This window comes from Geotrypetes seraphini, chromosome 6 (genome assembly GCF_902459505.1).
Source record: "Geotrypetes seraphini chromosome 6, aGeoSer1.1, whole genome shotgun sequence".
Classification (NCBI taxonomy): domain Eukaryota; kingdom Metazoa; phylum Chordata; class Amphibia; order Gymnophiona; family Dermophiidae; genus Geotrypetes; species Geotrypetes seraphini.
In genome coordinates this window covers 255,341,899-255,362,039 of record NC_047089.1, presented here as the reverse complement: position 1 = coordinate 255,362,039, position 20,141 = coordinate 255,341,899, and the positions used below count along the sequence as shown (strand labels likewise).

The window sequence follows — 20,141 nt, the reverse complement described above, 5'->3', positions numbered from 1 at the left end:
CTCCAGCCTGCGATTCCTGATGGCAGAGTCCCTATCACTCATGACTTGTTGGTTCAGTTGCTTCAGGTCTTGGGTCATTTGTTTTCTCCTCCTATGAAGAGCGACTTTTCCAGGTTTCCTTTTCCTTGGCCTTTTTTGGGGCGCTGCGTGTTGGGGAGCTGCTGGCGCGTTCTTCGAGTGGTCGGAGGGAGGAAGGCCTGTGGTTGCATCACGTGCAGTTGGATGGTGATACCTTGAGAGTGCTGGTGGCGTGATCTAAAACAGACCAGGCAGGTAGGGGTCACTTGGTACGGCTTAGGCGGGTTCCGGGTAGTTGTTCGTGACCGGTGGCCTTGCTGGAGCGGTACTTGTCGATCCGACCTGCTGGGGGGGAGGAAGGGGTCTGTTTTATTGGTTCACCATGACGGGTCGCCTCTTACCCGTTATCAATTGCTGGCAGTTCTGCGAAAGGCTTTGGGGCGGTGTGGCCAGAATCCGGCGCTATTCGGAGCCCATTCTTTTCGGATTGGGGCTGCCATGAATGTTAGGGACGCAGGTTCGGCTGACAGGGCTATTCAAAGTATGGGGAGATGGGCTTCTGGGGCATTCAGGGGTTATATTCAGTATCCAGTAGTCTGGATTGTGGTTGGCTAAGGTGGGGGGACTGGGGCTGCCTGTGTTGGTTGCTGGGAGTTGGGCAGAGGAGCACTGGTTTTGCATCCGAGCCTGTTGCTCTGTGTTTTCCTGGCATGTGTTCTTCTTGCTTGGATGTTGTTCCAATGTTTCAGTAATTTCCTTTGTTTTTTAGGTTTGGTCCCTCAATCTTTTACCATGTGGATCGTGGGGCATTCCTTTGTCCATTGGGCCAGTGATTGGGCGTTGGCACGTCCTGGCGGAGCACATCTTGGCCTGTCCCATCTGGGTTTCCGAGTTTCGTGGTGGGGCCAGAGGGGTATGCGGTGGAACCAGCTGCTGCCCTTGTTGTATGATCTTCGGAGCTGTGCTTGGACTCCGGATATTCTGGCCATTCATCTGGGGGGCAATGATGTTGACTACTGTACTGGCATACAGATCGTTAATATGGCGCCGGATGATTTTTGGCGTATTATGGCTTGGTTCCCGAATACGCGGCTGGCGTGGTCAGACATTGTCCCGCGTCTGCAGTGGTTGGGGTCCAAGAAGTGGACTAGGGGTTTGTCCAAGGCGAACAAACAAATTGGGGCTTGGGTGGTGGCCCGGAGGGGTTGCACATTCGCCATGAGTGGGTTGATATGTCTTGCCAGGGGCTGTTCGCTCGTGATGGGGTGCATCTTTCGGACGTGGGTTTAGATTTGTTTTTGGATGATCTGTCGTCGTGTTGCGAGGCGTGTTTGGGTAGAAGGGGTTTTTAGTCACAGCTCTGTTTCTTGGGGGGAGCCCGTAATGTGATTTTGGGCTCGTGGCGGGGTTTGAGCTACAAAAAGCCGGGGCTCATCTGGAGATGAACGGCAGAAGGGCTGCTGGTTCGGAAGTGGGTCCCAGGTGGGCTGGTGACCCGGCCGAAGGGGCAGGGTGGCACCTGCTACCCCCATGACCCTTGCTGACAGGGGCGGGGTCACGGGCCCAAAAAAGCTGTTTGGTTACTGTGTGGTAGCTTGATGGTTGTATAATTGGTTATTTAACATAGTAACATAGTAGATGACGGCAGATAAAGACCCGAATAGTCCATCCAGTCTGCCCAACCTGATTCAATTTAAATTTTTTTTATTTTTTTAATTTTTCTTCTTAGCTATTTCTGGGCAAGAATCCAAAACTTTACCCGGTACTGTGCTTGGGTTCCAACTGCCGAAATCTCTGTTAAGACTTACTCCAGCCCATCTACACCCTCCCAGCCATTGAAGCCCTCCCCTGCCCATCCTCCTCCAAACGGCCATACACAGACACAGACCGTGCAAGTCTGCCCAGTAACTGGCCTAGTTCAATATTTAATATTATTTTCTGATTCTAAATCTTCTGTGTTCATCCCACGCTTCTTTGAACTCAGTCACAGTTTTACTCTCCACCACCTCTCTCGGGAGCGCATTCCAGGCATCCACTACCCTCTCCGTAAAGTAGAATTTCCTTACATTGCCCCTGAATCTACCACCCCTCAACCTCAAATTATGTCCTCTGGTTTTACCATTTTCCTTTCTCTGGAAAAGATTTTGTTCTACGTTAATACTCTTCAAGTATTTGAATGTCTGAATCATATCTCCCCTGTCTCTCCTTTCCTCTAGGGTATACATATTCAGGGCTTCCAGTCTTTCTCATACGTCTTCTGGCGCAAGCTTCCTATCATTTTCGTCGCCCTCCTCTGGACCGCCTCAAGTCTTCTTACGTGTTTCGCCAGACACGGTCTCCAAAACTGAACACAATACTCCAAGTGGGGCCTCACCAATGACCTGTACAGGGGCATCAACACCTTCTTCCTTCTACTGACTACGCCTCTCTTTATACAGCCCAGCATCCTTCTGGCAGCAGCCACTGCCTTATCACACTGTTTTTTCGCCTTTAGATCTTCGGACACTATAACCCCAAGGTCCCTCTCCTTGTCCGTGCATATCAGCTTCTCTCCTCCCAGCATATACGGTTCCTTCCTATTATTAATCCCCAAATGCATTACTCTGCATTTCTTTGCATTGAATTTTAGTTGCCAGGCATTAGACCATTCCTCTAACTTTTGCAGATCCTTTTTCATGTTTTCCACTCCCTCTTCAGTGTCTACTCTGTTACAAATCTTGGTATCATCTGCAAAAAGGCACACTTTTCCTTCTAACCCTTCAGCAATGTCACTTACATACATATTGAACAGGATTGGCCCCAGCACCGAACCCTGAGGGACTCCACTAGTCACCTATCCTTCCTTCGAGCGACTTCCATTAACCACCACCCTCTGGCATCTGTCCGACAGCCAGTTTCTGACCCAATTCACCACTTTGGGTCCTAACTTCAGCCCTTCAAGTTTGTTCAACAGCCTCCTATGAGGAACTGTATCAAAGGCTTTGCTGAAATCCAAGTAAATTACATCTAGCATATGTCCTCGATCCAGCTCTCTGGTCACCCAATCAAAAAATTCAATCAGGTTCGTTTGGCACGATTTACCTTTTGTAAAGCCATGTTGCCTCGGATCCTGTAACTCATTAGATTCAAGGAAGTACACTATCCTTTCTTTCAGCAAGACTTCCATTATTTTTTCAACAACCGAAGTGAAGCTCACCGGCTTGTAGTTTCCTGCTTCATCCCTGTGACCACTTTTATGAATAGGGACCACATCCGCTCTCCTCCAATCCCCAGGAATCACTCCCGTCTCCAGAGATTTGTTGAACAAGTCTTTAATAGGACTCGCCAGGACCTCTCTGAGCTCCCTTAGTATCCTGGGATGGATCCCGTCTGGTCCCATCGCTTTGTCCACCTTCAGTTTTTCAAGTTGCTCATAAACACCCTCCTCCGTGAACGGCGCAGAATCTACTCCATTTTCTCGTGTAACTTTGCCAGACAATCTCGGTTCTTCTCCAGGATTTTCTTCTGTGAACACAGAACAGAAGTATTTGTTTAGCACATTTGCTTTCTCTTCATCACTCTCCACATATTTGTTCCCAGCATCTTTTAGCCTAGCAATTCCATTTTTCATCTTCCTCCTTTCACTAATATACCTGAAAAAATGTTTGTCTCCCTTTTTTACATTTTTAGCCATTTGTTCTTCCGCCTGTGCCTTCGCCAAACGTATCTCTCTCTTGGCTTCTTTCAGTTTCACCCTGTAGTCCTTTCTGATCTCCTCTTCTTGGGGTTTTTTTTATATTTCATGAACGCCAACTCTTTCGCCTTTATTTTCTCAGCCACTAGGTTGGAGAACCATATCGGCTTCCTTTTTCTCTTGTTTTTATTGATTTTCTTCACATAAAGGTCCGTAGCCATTTTTATCGCTCCTTTCAGCTTAGACCACTGTCTTCCCACTTCTCTTATGTCCTCCCATCCTAACAGCTCTTTCTTCAGGTACTTTCCCATTGCATTAAAGTCCGTACGCTTGAAATCTAGGACTTTAAGTATTGTAATAAACAGAACTGCGACTCGTTTTTTTCCAAACTGCTGTTGTGTGATTTATTTGAGGGATATATGTGTGTGTGGTGGGGGCCCGGGGGGGGGGATGTGGGGGGTGGGGGGAGACCGAGGGGCCTTTCCAGATCTAGCTGTTAATCCATTTCTACCCATCAGACCTAAGGTTTCCGCATGCTAATGTGAAGTCAGTGTTTCCAAGAAAGCTATTCATTATTTAGCAGAGAGCCTTAGCAGTAAATCAGAGCACTGCTACGTGAAACGTCTGGGAACCATTTTGTGCACACATAATAGAGCTATTTGATAGTAAATGCCAAATTCTTCATGAATACAGTTAAACGCGATTCAAGAATGAACAATTTCCAATTGATTTGTTCCTGGAATAATGAGTTTATGACCGAGTGCATTGCTAGCGTTCATCTGCTCTGTAATCTCTAAAATGCGGTTGCAATGGCCATCTTATTTGCATGTATAATTTGACTAATAAACAGCTCTGAAGGCTCAGCATGAAATTAGGAAAAACTGGGTTAAGCACTTTCAGTTCACCTGGAAAGTGAGTTAACCCGATCAGGAGCCGTCACTATGTAGCAGGCTGCCAAAATCCAAGTTTCCAAGTTTATTCAAGTCTTACGATCCCGCACCAAGGGAGAACCTCTGGGCGGCTTACAGTCAAAAATTTCGGGGGAAAGGGCCAGGGTTTGTGAAAAGAAGAAAAAATACAACAATGACGAGAAAGTGAAGGCAGGAGGGCAAGCTACAATTTTGAAAGGAGAGAGGGTTGGGTAAACACACTTGGGGAAGAGCATTTTGGTGAGACTCATCCAATGTCTTAGGGAGGCGTTTTGAAATCAGATTTAAATTTATCAATGGATGGCTGAAGTCAGAGTGGTAAAGGGAGGGAGTTCCGGAGCAGGGGTCCATTCACCGAAAAGATTGTTTCTAATGTTCATGTACAGTTTTGCGATAGGATAGAATTTTAAGCCGAATTTTGTGTGTAGATCTGAGAGACCTAGAAGGAGCATAAGGGGAGAGAAGACGTATGAGGTAAGGGGGTTTGCCCAAATTTAACATTTTGGAAGTTAATAAAAGTGTTTTATAAGTGATACAGTGGTTCACAGGGAGCCAATGTGCTTTATTCCAAAGAGAAGTAATGTGATCAAATCTATGTGTATTATGAATCAGCCAGATAGCAGGAGTAAAACTGTGGCCTAGTTGGCCAAATTCGGAAATGCGAATTGGTAATTTTTCTCAATGGAGGAGAGTAAACAGTGGAGTGCTGCAGGGGACTGTACTAGGACCGGTGCTATTTAACTTATTTATAAAAGATCTGGAAATTGGAACGACGAGTGAGGTGATTAAATTTGCAGATTACACTAAACTGTTCAAAGTTGTCAAAACGCGAAAAGGACGAACAGAATGCTAGGAATGATTAAGAAGCGGACCATAAACAGATCAGAGAAGGTTATTATGCCGCTGTACCGGGCTATGGTATGCCCCCACTTGGAATACTGCATCCAGCACTGGTCGCCATACATGAAGAAGGACATAGTACTACTTGAAAGAGTCCAGAGAAGAGCGACTAAAATGGTTAAGGGGCTGGAGAAATTGCCGTACAGTGAGAGATTAGAGAAACGGGGCCTCTTCTCCCTTGAAAAGAGGAGACTGAGAGAGGACATGATCGAAACATTCAAGATACTGAAGGGACTAGACTTAGTAGATAAAGACAGGTTGTTCACCCTTTCAAGGTAACGAGAACGAGAGAGCACTCTCTAAAGTTGAAAGGGGATTGATTCCGTACAAACGTAAGGAAGTTCTTCTTCACCCAGAGAGTGGTAGAAAACTGGAACGCTCTTCCGGAGGCTGTTATAAGGGAAAACACCCTCCAGGGATTCAAGACAAAGTTAGACAAATTCCTGCTGAACCAGAACGTACGCAGGTAAGGCTAGTTTCAATCAGGGTACTGGTCTTTGACCTAAGGGCCGCTGCATGAGTGGACTGCTGGGCACAATGGACCACTGGTTTGACCCAGCAGCGGCAATTCTTATGTTCTTACAGGTGGATTGATTTTTCACTCCATCAAAAATTACAAAGACTAGGGGACACTCGATGAAGTTACAGGGAAATACTTTTAAAACCAATAGGAGGAAATTTTTTTTTTCACTCAGAGAATAGTTAAGCTCTGGAACGCGTTACCAGAGGATGTGGTAAGAGTGGATAGCATAGCTGGTTTTAAGAAAGGTTTGGACAAGTTCCTGGAGGAAAAGTCCATACTCTGTTACTGAGAAAGACATGGGGGAAGCCACTGCTTGCCCTGTATCGATAGCATGGAATATTGCTACAGCTTGGATTTTGGCCAGGTACTAGGGACCTGGATTGGCCACCATGAGAATGAGCTACTGGGCTTGATGGACCATTGGTCTGACCCAGTAAGGCTATTATGTTCTTATGTGGTGACAGGAGTTCATTCAAGAAACTGCTGAAAACACAATTATTTGTTGATGTATTTCTTTGAGTATTTGACCTATTGTAAAGATTGAATCTTTCTGCTTTTGCTTTTATCTGTTCTGACCTGTTTCAAAATTTTATGTATGTAATTTTATTGTAAACTGTTCTGGAATAAAATGGTATAGAAATTTAAAAAAAAAATAATAAATAAATAGCGGTGTTTGGAGTCTGTGGATTTATTTTTGATGTGATATAGCTGCATACAGAGAGTTACGGTAGTCTAATTGTTGTATCACTAATGAGTGTACCAGAATGTTTAGACCTTGGTGAAAAAGTAATAGGCAAATTGATCTGGTCAGATGTAGTTTAAAGAAAGAATGTTCTTTCCTATACCACAGCAGGAAGAACATTCTGGAGCCTGAGAAAATGGACCATGAGTACTGAAGCCTGAGCTTTTGAAGGGAAGTATTAAACTCTGAGTTCAGGAAGGTGTCCAGCTAGGAGGAATTTCTTCCTCCGGGGAGGTGGTCCAGAAAAGAGCATGTGGAAGAGCTCTTTGCTCTAGGACAGGGGTGTCAAACTCAAAAACACAGTGGTCCAAAATGAAAAACTTGGACAAAGTCAAGGGCCAACTGTGATATTTATTGAAAAAATGTCTACAATTGAAGAAGTTTTTCTTTCACATCAGATATAACGATGAACAGGGCACAGGTGATGAATGTAGGCCACACTTAATATGGTGAGAGGGAAAAAGAGGCAGGGAACAAAAAAAAGAAATTGCACATGTCAAAGTGTGTGGGAAAGACACACATTGAGAACCTGGGCATCGACAATGTGCAGCAAATCTTGAAAGATAATAAAAGAAAACTTTTAATAAAAAATAATCTCTCTCTATAAAACCCTAAGCGCGCATGCGCTGTTGAAAGATCACGAGTCCTGGTGGCGTGAGGTGTGCTTCTGTGCCAGTCCTCACAGCGCCTGCGCTAGCTGGAGGCACATGAGTGTGTAGAACAAGCCAGCGACTCGTCCCTCCCGCTGCCGCTCCTCTTCAAAGCGGCCTGCTGAGGTTCGCCAGCCGCTGTAGCGAACCTCGCAGGCATCTCTCCACCTTCCCGACATGGTGCTGAAGAAGGAGCCGGGGTTGTCGCTGCCGCCACACTCGCGCGTCTTCCTGCAGCCCCGCCCACCGCCATTAAGCAGGAGAACCTGGTCGACGGCGAGCAGTACTGGGGCAGGACGCCGGGCCTGCTGCACGGGGGGCTCAGCAGTAACGGCAACCACATTGGAGGGAGGGTAAGAATGGGAGGGGGGTGGAAATGGAAGGGGGTCATGCAGGAGGCAGGCAGTGCACAACAGGGGACCAGAGGGAGAGGAAAAGGGGGCTGCTTTGGGGGGAGGGGGGCAGACAGCAATCATCAGGGGGGAACAGAAGGGGGCCACGGAGCACGCAGGCACGGCAGAACAGGGGACCAGGGGAGAGGGAAAGGGGGCTGCTTTGGGGAGAGGGGGGCAGACAGCAATCATCAGGGGGGAACAGAAGGGGGCCACGGAGCACGCAGGCACGGCAGAACAGGGGACCAGGGGAGAGGGAAAGGGGGCTGCTTTGGGGAGAGGGGGGCAGACAGCAATCATCAGGGGGGAACAGAAGGGGGCCACAGAGCACGCAGGCATGGCAGAACAGGGGACCAGGGGAGAGGGAAAGGGGGCTGCTTTGGGGGTAGGGGTGTGCTGGGGGCAGACAGCAATCATTGGGGGGGGGGGACAGAAGAGGGCCATGGAGCACGCAGGCATGACACAACAAGGGGAGAGGGAAAGGGGGCTGCTGGGGGGCACAAAACAATTATGCTTTGCTCTGGGAGGGGGGGAGAGACAGAAGGAGGCCATGGAGAGACAGGCAGGCATGACACAACAGAGAAATACAGGTAGGCAGGGGGCCAGGGAGAGACACAGACAGAAGGAATGACAGACAGACAGCATCCAAGGAGAGAGAGAGACAAAGAAAAAACCCCAGACAGACAGACATCTGCTCTAGCACCCGTTAATGTAACAGGCTTAAAGACTAGTAAGATAATAATTGTACAACTCCAAAATGAAACTGTAGACAATGTATAAAACAATATATTAAAAAAAACTATGGCCCTCTTCTACGAAACTGCGATAGCTGTTTTTAGCGCGGTGAGCCTCGCTGAATGGTCCACGCTGTTACCAACGCTCGTAGAGTTCCTATGAGCACCGGGAGCAACATGGGCCATTCAACGCGGCTCTCTGCACGACAAACGCTATCGCAGTTTTGTAGAAGAAGGCCTATATGTTTAAAAAACAATGACGCAAGGTACAACGAGCCCATGACTGTGAAAAATAGCCGAGCCAAACTTAAAAAGGGATTAAAACCAAAAGGGACGAAATAAAATACCCTGTGAATTAGCAACATATGTTTGAAAAAGTGTAAAAATATAATCATAATAAAAACCATTACGTGAAGCAGAGAAAACCAATAGGAATATGGAAAAACACTAGCACCGGAAAAGGGCCGCAACAAAACGCCAAAATTAGAACGTGATTAAAAGGCTGGTTTATTAATTTACACCTGGATATAACTTAAACATCCAAAGGGGGGGGGAAGGGTTGGGAATATCTTAAATTTTTACAAGTGCTAAATTTGGGAAAGGTTATTGAAGGAATCTATATATATATATATGTTTCATGTTTTTCTTCAGTAATCAATTTGTGGGTGGGCAGGAGGGGGTTAAAAATGATTGTTTATGTATTACTGAAGATGATTGTGCTTTTCTTGAAATATTTTATGTACATATCATTGTTTTATTGCACTGTTGACCATTTGGAAAATCAATAAAGAATATTAAAAAAAGAGACTATATACAACAAGGGATTAAAAAGAAGAAAAAATGATGAAAAAAAATCAATACTTACCAATTGCAGAAGAGTTCAGTGCTACTGTGACGCAGTGTGAGACTGTGAAGGAAGCCACGGGAACTTGTAAAAACCTCAAACGTGAGCCAATTGGTTCAAAAAACTGTCTACCAGCGGGCCAGCTCTGGTAGACATCTGGAATTTTCTCCCGGGTCAAATATAATTACACTGAGAGTCAGATTGTGTGACACTCGTACTCTAGGAGCTAAAGGAGGAGGAAGCACAGGTTTGCCAGTCTGGTCCTTGGCAGTCCCCTGATGACGCCTAGGACTGCTGCAGCTAGCCCTAATTGGCGCCATTCATGGAAAATTGCAATTAATTGGATGGTAAGCGTGAGGTAACTTCTTTGCTGCTGGCCACCAACTTTGAAACCGACACTCTCTTCTTCCAAATTTGCTTTTCTGAAGATGGTTTCACCGTACAGGTAAAGTGACAAGACGCATCCTTGCCTTACCTAATTCACTTGGCCTCATTTTCCAATGCCTAGCGATGCTTAAGTTTGCCACGCCTATTCTCCACCTGTAACCAATGCCTACTTTTTAAGTAGGCATCAGAAGGCCTCGACTCTAGGCGCTGCGCAGATATCTGCGTGCAACCTTAGGCCCCCTTTTATAAAGTCACGGTAGAGCATTTTAGTGCTGGCTGGCGAGATAAATGCTCCTATGAGTGTCAGAGCTGACCAGCGCTAAAATGTTCTATCTCTTTGATAAATTTCTCCGACTCCTTTCCTGCCTCGTTGTATCTCTGAAATACTTCCGGATATACCCGACTACTCTCGGCTCGCTAATGTAATTTGAAAGTCTTTCTCTGTAACATCGCTGTCTGTGTACAGTCTCTTCCTCTGTAAACCGCTCTGAACTGCTCGTGGTATTGCGGTATACAAAAATAAAGTTAGTAAGTACTGCGGCTTCATAAAAGGGGGCCTTAATTATTAATTTAAAAAACTGTTTTTAAATTGATTTTAATGGTTTGGCAAATTACCATGCCATTTAACCAGTTTTAAAAAAAACAAATTAGTTGCATACAGATTTTAGTTAGGTATTGCTAGGTGCCATGCAGATATCCGAATGCAGCGTTAATTAGTAATTAAAAAATGTTTTAAAATTGGTTTTAAATGGTTTTGAACTGCCACACCATTTACCCTATCCCTTCCTTTTACTAAGCCACTAAATTCTCTGTTGCTGTGCCGGTACTCAAGAGCAACTTCTGAGTATTTAGGGGGGAAATTCTATAACCAGCGCCTAAATCTAAGCATCGGTAGGCGCCCTGCCAATGGTCAGAAAAGGCCTATTGATGCCTAAATTAAAGGTGTCTAAAATGGCCACTGGAATTGTAACTAGGAAGCCGCTTTAGGCCGTGGAACGCCAACGAAGGCATGGCCAACCCCCGAAGTAGCATTAGGCGACCTAAAGCGGCTACCCAGACGTGAATCACACCAAGATAGGTGGCTGAAATGCACACCTGAGAAACCCTGGCCTACATTTCAGCTGCTTATCTTTGCCTGGACCTAAGCAGCCGATCGTGGCAGGGAAATTCCCCCATTTCCCATCAGTTGAACATCAGGGATTCCCCAAAGCTGCGATTCTGTAACCGGCACCCAAGTTCTGGGCTTCGGTTACAGAATCGTGGCTTTGGGGAGTCCCTGTCGCTCAACTGATTGGGGGGAGGGGGAATCCCCCTGCTGCTCTTGGCTGCTGCCTCGGCTTTCCGGGCCTACATTTCAGTCGCCTATCTTGGCACCCTGTGATGATTGACAGGCGATCGGCGGCCGCTTTTAAGGCGGCCACCAAACGTGGGCATCGGTTACAGAATCCGGCCCTTAGTGCCTCGGGCTGCGATAGAAACCTCTACCAAGGCTTAGTAAAAGAGGGCCATAACCCATTTTTTAAAGACCAATTTAGTTGCGCATGGATTTTAGTTAGGAGTCACTAGGCGTCCACGATTATAGAATCAAGTCCATTATAACAGTCAAATTTTATAAAATTTTAATCAGTCAAAGAAAAAAAAGAAATGGACACCCCGGGGATCAACATTATCTTCTAAAGACCAATTAAACCACCTAAAGCCATTTGACATTTACAGTTGGCCACAGTCGGAGTAATATTTCTCCCGACCCTATACAGATCCTATCACAAGGTCCGGTTGCTTAATAAATGTGCTTCGTACAACTGAAAAGAATCATCAAATATCAACTTATCTAAGAACTAAGAAAATACATTTTTCCTATAGCTCTCTGATCGTTCAGATTTCGAGGAGTAGCTGAAAGAACCCCTGCTTGCCCCTCAAACTGCCCCCGTGTTTTACCTGTAAGAGTTTCCAGCGCGTGTTCAGGTCTTCCAGGCAGCTGAGGGTGTAAGGGGAAAGCTGGATGCCAGCCAATGGAAACTGATGGGCAAGGCCATTAAGGTGCTTTACATTGTCTTTCAGGGGTGTAAGTTCCGCTCGAAAAACCTATGGGAAAGAAGCAGAAAGGGGTAATATTACCACAATTAAGCTTATGCACATAGAGGGACAGGGAGGGGCTCGGATGGGTCTATAATATAGATCTGAATTTCCATTTTCCAAAGAGAATACGCATGAATATCCAAAATTGTACACTTCAGCATTTAATCCTTCCCGGAGCCATGCCCAAGTGCCTGTGTAAAAGATAAGGGGACAAAGTTGGGGGCCAATCCCTCCAGCCCCCACCTCAAGCCTCTGACAGAGATCAATAAGTCCCTTCTCAAAAGCTCCCAGACAACAGTAACAGACTCAACCCCTCCCCCCCCAACACACTCATAAGAACATAAGAATTGCCGCTGCTGGGTCAGACCAGTGGTCCATCTTGTCCAGTAGTCCGCTCACGCGGTGGCCCTCCGGTCAAAGACCAGCACCCTAACTGAGACCAGCCCTACCTGCGTACGTTCCGGTTCAGCAGGAACTTGTCTAACTTTGTCTTGAATCCCTGGAGGGTGTTTTCCCCTATGACAGACTCTGGAAGGGTATTCCAGCTTTCTACCACTCTCTGGGTGAAGAAGAACTTCCTTACGTTCGTACGGAATCTATCCCCTCTTAACTTCTCGTTCTCCCTACCTCGGAGAGGGTGAACAACCTGTCTTAATCTACTAAGTCTATTCCCTTCATTATCTTGAATGTTTTGATCATGTCTCCTCTCAGTCTCCTCTGTTCGAAGGAGAAAAGGCCCACTTTCTCTAATCTCTCACTGTACGGCAACTCCTCCAGCCCCTTAACCATCTTAGTCACTCTTCTCTGGGCCCTCTCGAGTAGTACCATGTCCTTCTTCATGTACGGCGACCAGTGCTAGATGGAGTATTCCAGTTGGAGCATACCATGGCCCAGTACAGTGGCATACCTTCTCCAATCTGTTCGTGATCCCCTTCTTTATCATTCCTAGCATTCTTTTCGTCCTTTTTGCCGCCGCTGCTCTTACTAGGAATTCCTAGTGTCCCCAGTCATTCCTACTCTATTGAAGACCCAGGTTCAAAATATATCCCAGAGGGAGTGGGGGTGTTGCTGTCTGGGGGATTATCGAGCTCTGTCAAGGGGGTGTCAGGAGGGGAGTTTCTTTCTGCCTTAGGAAATGGGGGTGGGGGGACATGTGTTGGTGTCACAAGTTGAGATCTGGGTATTAGGTATTTAAAAAAGCTGCCCCCACATCAGTGGCATAGAAAGGGTAGGAGGTGCCCCATGCCCTCCGCGCCTCCCGCACCTTCCCGCCCCCCATTCCACACTTGCTCTCTCCCTCCCCCCGTACCTCTTAATCTTTACCAGTATGAGTAGCATAACACAGTGTCTGTTCTTTTCAAGAGGAGACTGTGGTGTAGTGGTTAGAGCTGCAGCCTCAGCCCCCTGAGGTTGTGGGTTCAAATCCCACACTGCTCCTGGTGACCCTGGGCAAGTCACTTAATCCTCCACTCCCCCAGGTATTTTAGATAGACCATGGTGGCAATCATTCAGGGGCGGGTGCTCAAAAAGCTTGCTCCTGTGCGCTAGGGGCGCTGCTGGCCATGAGATCTGAGGCAACCATCCAGGGAAAGAGGGGCTCAGTGTGGGGCAGGAGCATGGAAAGCTCGCTCCTGCCCATACACCACTGGACCACCAGAGATGTGAAAAAATTTGTTACAATCTGCCGGGAGACACGAGGGATCCCTCCTGTCCCGGCCTACCAGGTCTTATGGCTGGCCAGCAGAGGCCTGCAGCAAGTCTGGGAGGGGGTCAGATGGTCACTGGGTGATGACCCAAATATAAGACAAACCTCCATTTTTGGGCCATTGTTTTGGCCCCTAAATCTCGTCCTATATTCGAGTATATACGGTAGTTTTGTTTTTGTGGTGTATCATTTTTTTCCGATTCCTTAGGACACTTTTATGGAAGCTTCCTTGGCATCTGCATTGAGTGGATTTAGGAGAAAGCTGTCGTCTGTGAAGGGGCGGTTGCCTAGGGTGCTCATAAAAACAGTGAAGAGTACTTGGGAGAGTGGAGACCCCTGGGGCACACCACAGAAGGCTTTCCAGCTCTTGGAGAAGAACCCGTCTTTCCATAGGCAGTATTCTCGGTTTGTCAGGAATTCTTTGAACCAGTTGAGGACGGTTCCGGTCAGGCCCAGCTCACTGAGTTTTTTTAGCAGGAGATTGTGGTTGACCGAGTCAAATGTTGCTGATATGTTTGGACAATTTCCTGGAGGAAAAATCCATAGTCTGTTATTGAGAAAGACATGGGGGATGCCACTGCTTGCCCTGGATCGGTAGCATGGAATGTTGCTACTCTTTGGGGTTCTAGAATCTTGTTACTCTCTGGGATTCCGGAATCTTGCCTTTCTTTGAGATTCTGTATGGAATGTTGCTACTCCTTGGGTTTTGGCCAGGTACTAGGGACCTGGATTGGCTACTGAGCTTGATGAATCATTGGTCTGACCCAGTAAGGCTATTCTTAGGACTGATTGTTACCCAGAGTCCAACTGTGGAATTTGGCTTCTGCTCTGGTCCTTAACAAATAAAATAACTTTATGTGCCCTCTGCCAGCATTTTGAAAGCAACTGTTGTGTCATTAGTGGTGACCAGCGATGCCGACCTCTACCTCCTCTGTATGCAGAGGAAGGATCATGGCTTAAAAATTCAAAACCAGTCTGAAAAGCTTTGCTTAGGTGCTGCTGAGATCAGCAGCTTGATTCAAAAACACGGTCATTATTTATTAAAAAGAGATTTAAAAAGAAGCCCTTGAAGCTAACGAGGAAAGGGCTACATCTGAAAGGCAGGGTTTCAATCACATTAGCGTTCACCTTGAAACCTCAAAAATATCTCACTCCGAGGTCAAATAACTGATTTCTTGCAAAATCCTGTCATTGGAAAATAATTCCTCCTTTCCCTACCAGTGTCTCCCTTCAGTGACAGCGTATTTCATCTGTCAGCTCGATCTGAATTCAATTAGCGATCGCTGTAAGATAGCAGACACTCCGTGGGGGCGCTGTGGTACGCTGCTCCCTTCCTTGGAACACCCCCCAACCTTCAAACTTATTTTGGTTGCTAGTTTAATATTACAGCTGCAGGGCTAGGAAGACGGCTCCAGAACATCTGTATTCCCCTTAGATTTGAAACGGAATAGAATCAACTGGTACAATTGATTTATGAGGTTTATTGGTTATAGGGAGGTCTGCGTCTCCTGGCATGCCCAGGTCCCCATATCTAGGCCATTATTTCTCATTCTGTTTTCCTAGTTGGATCTTTGGCAGGATGAATGCAAACTCACCTTTTTGATATAGCCTTCAATCCATAACCCTACTCCCCACTGCCCACCAACCTAGCCAGCAGATCCATGACATCCTGCTTGTCTAGATTGTAAGCTCTTTGGAGCAGGGACTGTATTCTTTGTGACTCTGTACAGCGCTGCTTACGTCTGGTAGCGCTATAGAAATCATTCATAGTAATAGCAGTCATGCATGCTTGCCTTACCATTTTTGCTAGCCATGCTTTCTTAACTATGTTGTGCCATCTCTGTCGGACAATGTTTGCCATGCTAACTCATACCATATTATGTCGAGTGTGGTGAAGGGTTTAGAGCATTGGTCTCAAAGTCCCTCCTTGAGGGCCGCAATCCAGTCAGGTTTTCCGGATTTCCCTAATGAATATGCATGAGATCTATGTGAATGCACTGCTTTCAATGCATATTCATTGGGGAAATCCTGAAAACCTGACTGGATTGCGGCCCTCAAGGAGGGACTTTGAGATCCCTGGTTTAGAGCTATAGCCTCAGCACCGTGAGGTTGAGGGTTCAAACCCACACTGTTCCTTGTGACCCTGGGCAAGTCACTTGTGGCAGGATGCACAAAGCACTGTTTAGTGATCGTCACTATGGGAGGGGCTTTATGTATTCAGGCCAATTAGAGTCTTAGGCCGCTCTCCCACTGTATCCCAGGGCACAGGGAAGGCCAGCAGGAGGGAGTGTGCATCCCTCTTGTTGGATTTCTATGATGAAACCTTACAAAAGGTGTGGGGGAGGGGGTCTGACCTGACACCCCCCAGTGCTTTCTTTGGGGACTTTGATGGGGTGGTGGTGGGAGGGTTCGGGGGGGGGGGAGGGACTGTCATGGGAAGGGCCTGAATGCATTAAACGAGGTGTTGCCAAGACAGGAGCGAGTGGGCATCCCTCCTGCCCCTCTTTTTTTTGGGGGGGTGGGGGCTATTGTCGTTACCTGCTATTGAGATAGGCATAGGGCAAGCCACTGCTTGACCTAAGATTAGTAGCATGGAATGTTGGAAGCAGGATACTGGGCTAGATGGACCTTTGGTCTGACCCAGTATAAGCAAATAAAGTGTCCATTAGAAATGATTAGCCAGGTTGATGTGGAAAGCCATAACTCAGTGGTAAAGAGCTTTGCAGTGAAGGGGAGATCAGCAAAGAGGAGGGGTCTCTAGTAGATGCTCCCATATCTTCTGAGCTGGATCGTCTCATGCTCTACCGACCCTTCATTTGAACTTCTACCCTGTCATTGCTTATCTGTTGAATGAGTTATGAGAAACTTGAAGAGCATTTTGGGATCTGCTGGGGGAGGCAGGATACTGGCTTGATAGACGAAGGCCTGACTTAGGATGGCTTATCGTATGATCCATGTTCTCTCACATGCTGTCAACTTCTTGCGTGCCATAAGCAAGCGTAGAGCGGTGCTTCCAGGCTACAATGATTTTGGCCTTTAGGATGCTGGCTCAGCAGAAACATAAGAACATAAGCAATGCCTCCACTGGGTCAGACCCGAGGTCCATCGCACCCAGCAGTCCGCTCACGCGGCGGCCCAACAGGTCCAGGACCTGTGCAGTAATCCTCTATCTCCACCCCTCTATCCCCTTTTCCAGCAGGAAATTGTCCAATCCTTTCTTGAACCCCAGTACCGTACTCTGCCCTATTACGCTCTCTGGAAGCGCATTGGCTAAGGCTCTTAATATTTGCATCTCCTCTTCCTATTGGCTAAGGCTCTTTCAACCTGCATTGTGATGTCACAGAACTTTAGTAACATAGAAACGTGATGGCAGATAAAGGCCAAATGGCCCATCCAGAGCATCCACTATCTCCTCCTCTCCCATAAGAACATAAGAACATAAGCAATGCCTCCGCTGGGTCAGACCTGAGGTCCATCGCACCCAGCAGTCCGCTCACGCGGCGGCCCAACAGGTCCAGGACCTGTGCAGTAATCCTCTATCTCCACCCCTCCATCCCCTTTTCCAGCAGGAAATTGTCCAATCCTTTCTTGAACCCCAGTACCGTACTCTGCCCTATTACATCCTCTGGAAGCGCATTCCAGGTGTCCACCACATGTTGGGTAAAGAAGAACTTCCTAGCATTCATTTTGAATCTGTCCCCTTTCAACTTTTCCGAATGCCCTCTTGTTCTTTTATTTTTTGAAAGTTTGAAGAATCTGTCCCTCTCTATTCTCTCTATGCCCTTCATGATCTTGTAAGTCTCTATCATATCTCCTCTAAGTCTCCTCTTCTCCAGGGAAAAGAGACCCAGTTTCTCCAATCTCTTAGCGTATGAAAGGTTTTCCATCCCTCTTATCAGACGCGTCGTTCTCCTCTGAACTCTCTCGAGTAACGCCATATCCTTCTTAAGGTATGGCGACCAATATTGGACGCAGTACTCCAGATGCGGACGCACCATCGTCCGATACAACGGCAGGATAACTTCTTTCGTTCTGGTTGTAATACCCTTCTTGTTTATACCTAGCATTCTATTCGCTCTCTTAGCGGCCACCACGCACTGTGCCGTCGGCTTCATTGTCTTGTCCACCATTACCTCCAAGTCTCTTTCTTGGGTACACTCATTCATAAGAACATAAGAAGTTGCCTCCGCTGAGGCAGACCAGAGGTCCATCTCGCCCAGCGGTCCGCTCGCCCGGCGGCCTATCAGGCACATTGCCTGAGCAGTGGTCCCTGACTAGCTCTATAGCCTATTCCTGTAACTTACCTCTACTCTTATCCCTACAACCCATATCTACACCTATCTATACCCCTCAATCCCTTTGTCCTCTAGGAACCTATCCAAACCTTCTTTGAAGCCCTGTACAGTGCTCCTGTCTACCACAGCCTCTGGAAGCACATTCCATGTATCCACCACCCTCTGGGTGAAAAAGAACTTCCTAGCGTTTGTTCTAAACCTGTCCCCTTTCAATTTCTCCGAGTGCCCCCTTGTACTTGTGGTTCCCCTTAGTTTGAAAAATCTGTCCCTGTCTACTTTCTCTATGCCTTTCAGGATCTTGAAGGTTTCTATCATGTCTCCCCTAAGTCTCCGCTTCTCCAGGGAGAAAAGTCCTAACTGTTTCAATCTGTCAGTATATGAGAGATTTTCCATACCCTTTATCAGCTTTGTTGCTCTTCTCTGGACTCCCTCAAGTACCGCCATGTCCTTCTTGAGGTACGGCGACCAGTACTGGACACAGTATTCCAGATGCGGCTGCATCATTGCACGATACAGTGGCAGGATGACTTCCTTCGACCTGGTCGTGATACCCTTTTTAATGATACCCAACATTTTGTTTGCTTTCCTTCATTTTGTTTGCCGACGCCTTCAGTGTTGTGTCTACCATCACTCCCAAGTCTCTTTCCAGGTTACTTACCCCTAGTGGTGATCCCCCATTTTGTAGCTGAACATTGGGTTCTTCTTCCCCACATGCATGACCTTGCATTTCCCTATGTTGAAGCTCATTTGCCACTTTTTGGCCCACTCTTCCAGTGTCGTTAGATCCTTTTGGAGATCTTCGCAGTCTTCCATGGTTTTAACCCTGCTGTATAGTTTGGTGTCATCCGCAAATTTAATGACCTCACATTTTGTTCCCACCTCTAGGTCGTTTATGTAGATATTGAACAGGAGCGGTCCCAGCACTGACCTCTGCGGTACTCCGCTTGTGACCCATTTCCAGTCTGAGTAATGTCCCTTTATTCCAACCCTCTGTTTCCTGTCCGCCAGCCAGTTTTTGATCCATTGGTGGACCTCCTCTTGCACTCCGTGATTCCATATCTTCTTAAGCAGTCTTTCGTGTGGTACCTTGTCGAAGGCTTTTTGGAAGTCAAGGTAAATGATGTCTATAGATTCCCCTTTATCTACCTGGCTGTTTATCCCCTCAAAGAAGTACAATAAGTTTGTAAGGCATGACCTACCCTTACAGAAGCCATGCTGACTCGACTCTAGCTGCCCATTGTTTTCAATGTGTTCACAGATGCTGTCCTTAACCAGCGGTTCCATCATCTTTCCCGGGACCGAGGTCAAGCTCACCGGCCTGTAGTTACCTGGGTCACCCCTTGAACCCTTCTTGAAGATGGGTGTGACATTTGCTATCTTCCAGTCCTCCGGGATCTCTCCAGTTTTTAAGGATAGGTTGCATATTTGTCGAAGTGGCTCTGCTATTTCGTTCCTTAGTTCCTTGAGTACCCTTGGGTGAATGCCGTCCGGACCCGGCGATTTGTCACTCTTTAGCCTGTCTATCTGCCTGAGGACATCCTCTTGGCTTACCTCTAATTTGACCAGCTTAACATCTTGGTCTCCATTTACGATCTCCTCAGGTTCTGGAATGTTGGTTGTGTCTTCCCTCGTGAAGACTGACGTGAAGAACTCATTTAACTTGTCCGCTATCTCTTTTTCATCTTTTACCACTCCCTTTCTGTCTCCATCATCTAAGGGTCCCACTTCCTCCCTTGCCGGTTGCTTCCCTTTAATGTACCTGAAGAATGATTTGAAGTTTTTTGCTTCCACCGCCAGTCTCTCCTCGTATTCTCTTTTTGCTTTTCTAACCACTCGGTGACACTCCCTTTGGTGTTCTTTGTGCTCCTTTTGGTTTTCCTTTGTTCGGTCTCTTTTCCATTTGTTGAACGATGTTTTCTTGTCACTTATCGCCTTCTTCACTGCATGTGTTATCCACACTGGGTTTTTAGTTCTATTTTTCTTGCACCCTTTCCTGAACTTGGGGACGCACAGGTTTTGTGCTTCGTGCACAGTGTCCTTGAGTAGGTTCCAGGCTTTTTCTACGGTCTGCATTTTCCTTGTGTTGCCGTTGAGTTTCTTTCCTACCATTTTCCTTATGGCATCGTAATTCCCTTTTTTGAAGTTGAGTGCCGTCGTTATGGTTCTTTTCACCTTTGATGATCCAATTTCTAGCCTGCACTGGAGCGTGTTGTGATCGCTGTTTCCTAGAGGGGCTAATACCGCCACCTCCTTTGTGGGTCCCCCTAGTC

General features: G+C 46.8%; 1 protein-coding gene across 12 annotated transcripts in view; it reads right to left on the bottom strand.

Moving 5' to 3' along the window:
* Positions 1 to 20,141, bottom strand: part of DMD (dystrophin) — a 2,510,493-nt gene that overhangs the window by 287,599 nt on the left and 2,202,753 nt on the right. For all 12 annotated transcript variants that reach the window (XM_033949686.1, XM_033949693.1, XM_033949692.1 and 9 more), the window contains one exon: positions 11,731 to 11,877. In XM_033949686.1, the coding sequence (XP_033805577.1) occupies positions 11,731 to 11,877 (147 nt within the window). The remainder of the gene's footprint in view (positions 1 to 11,730; positions 11,878 to 20,141) is intronic.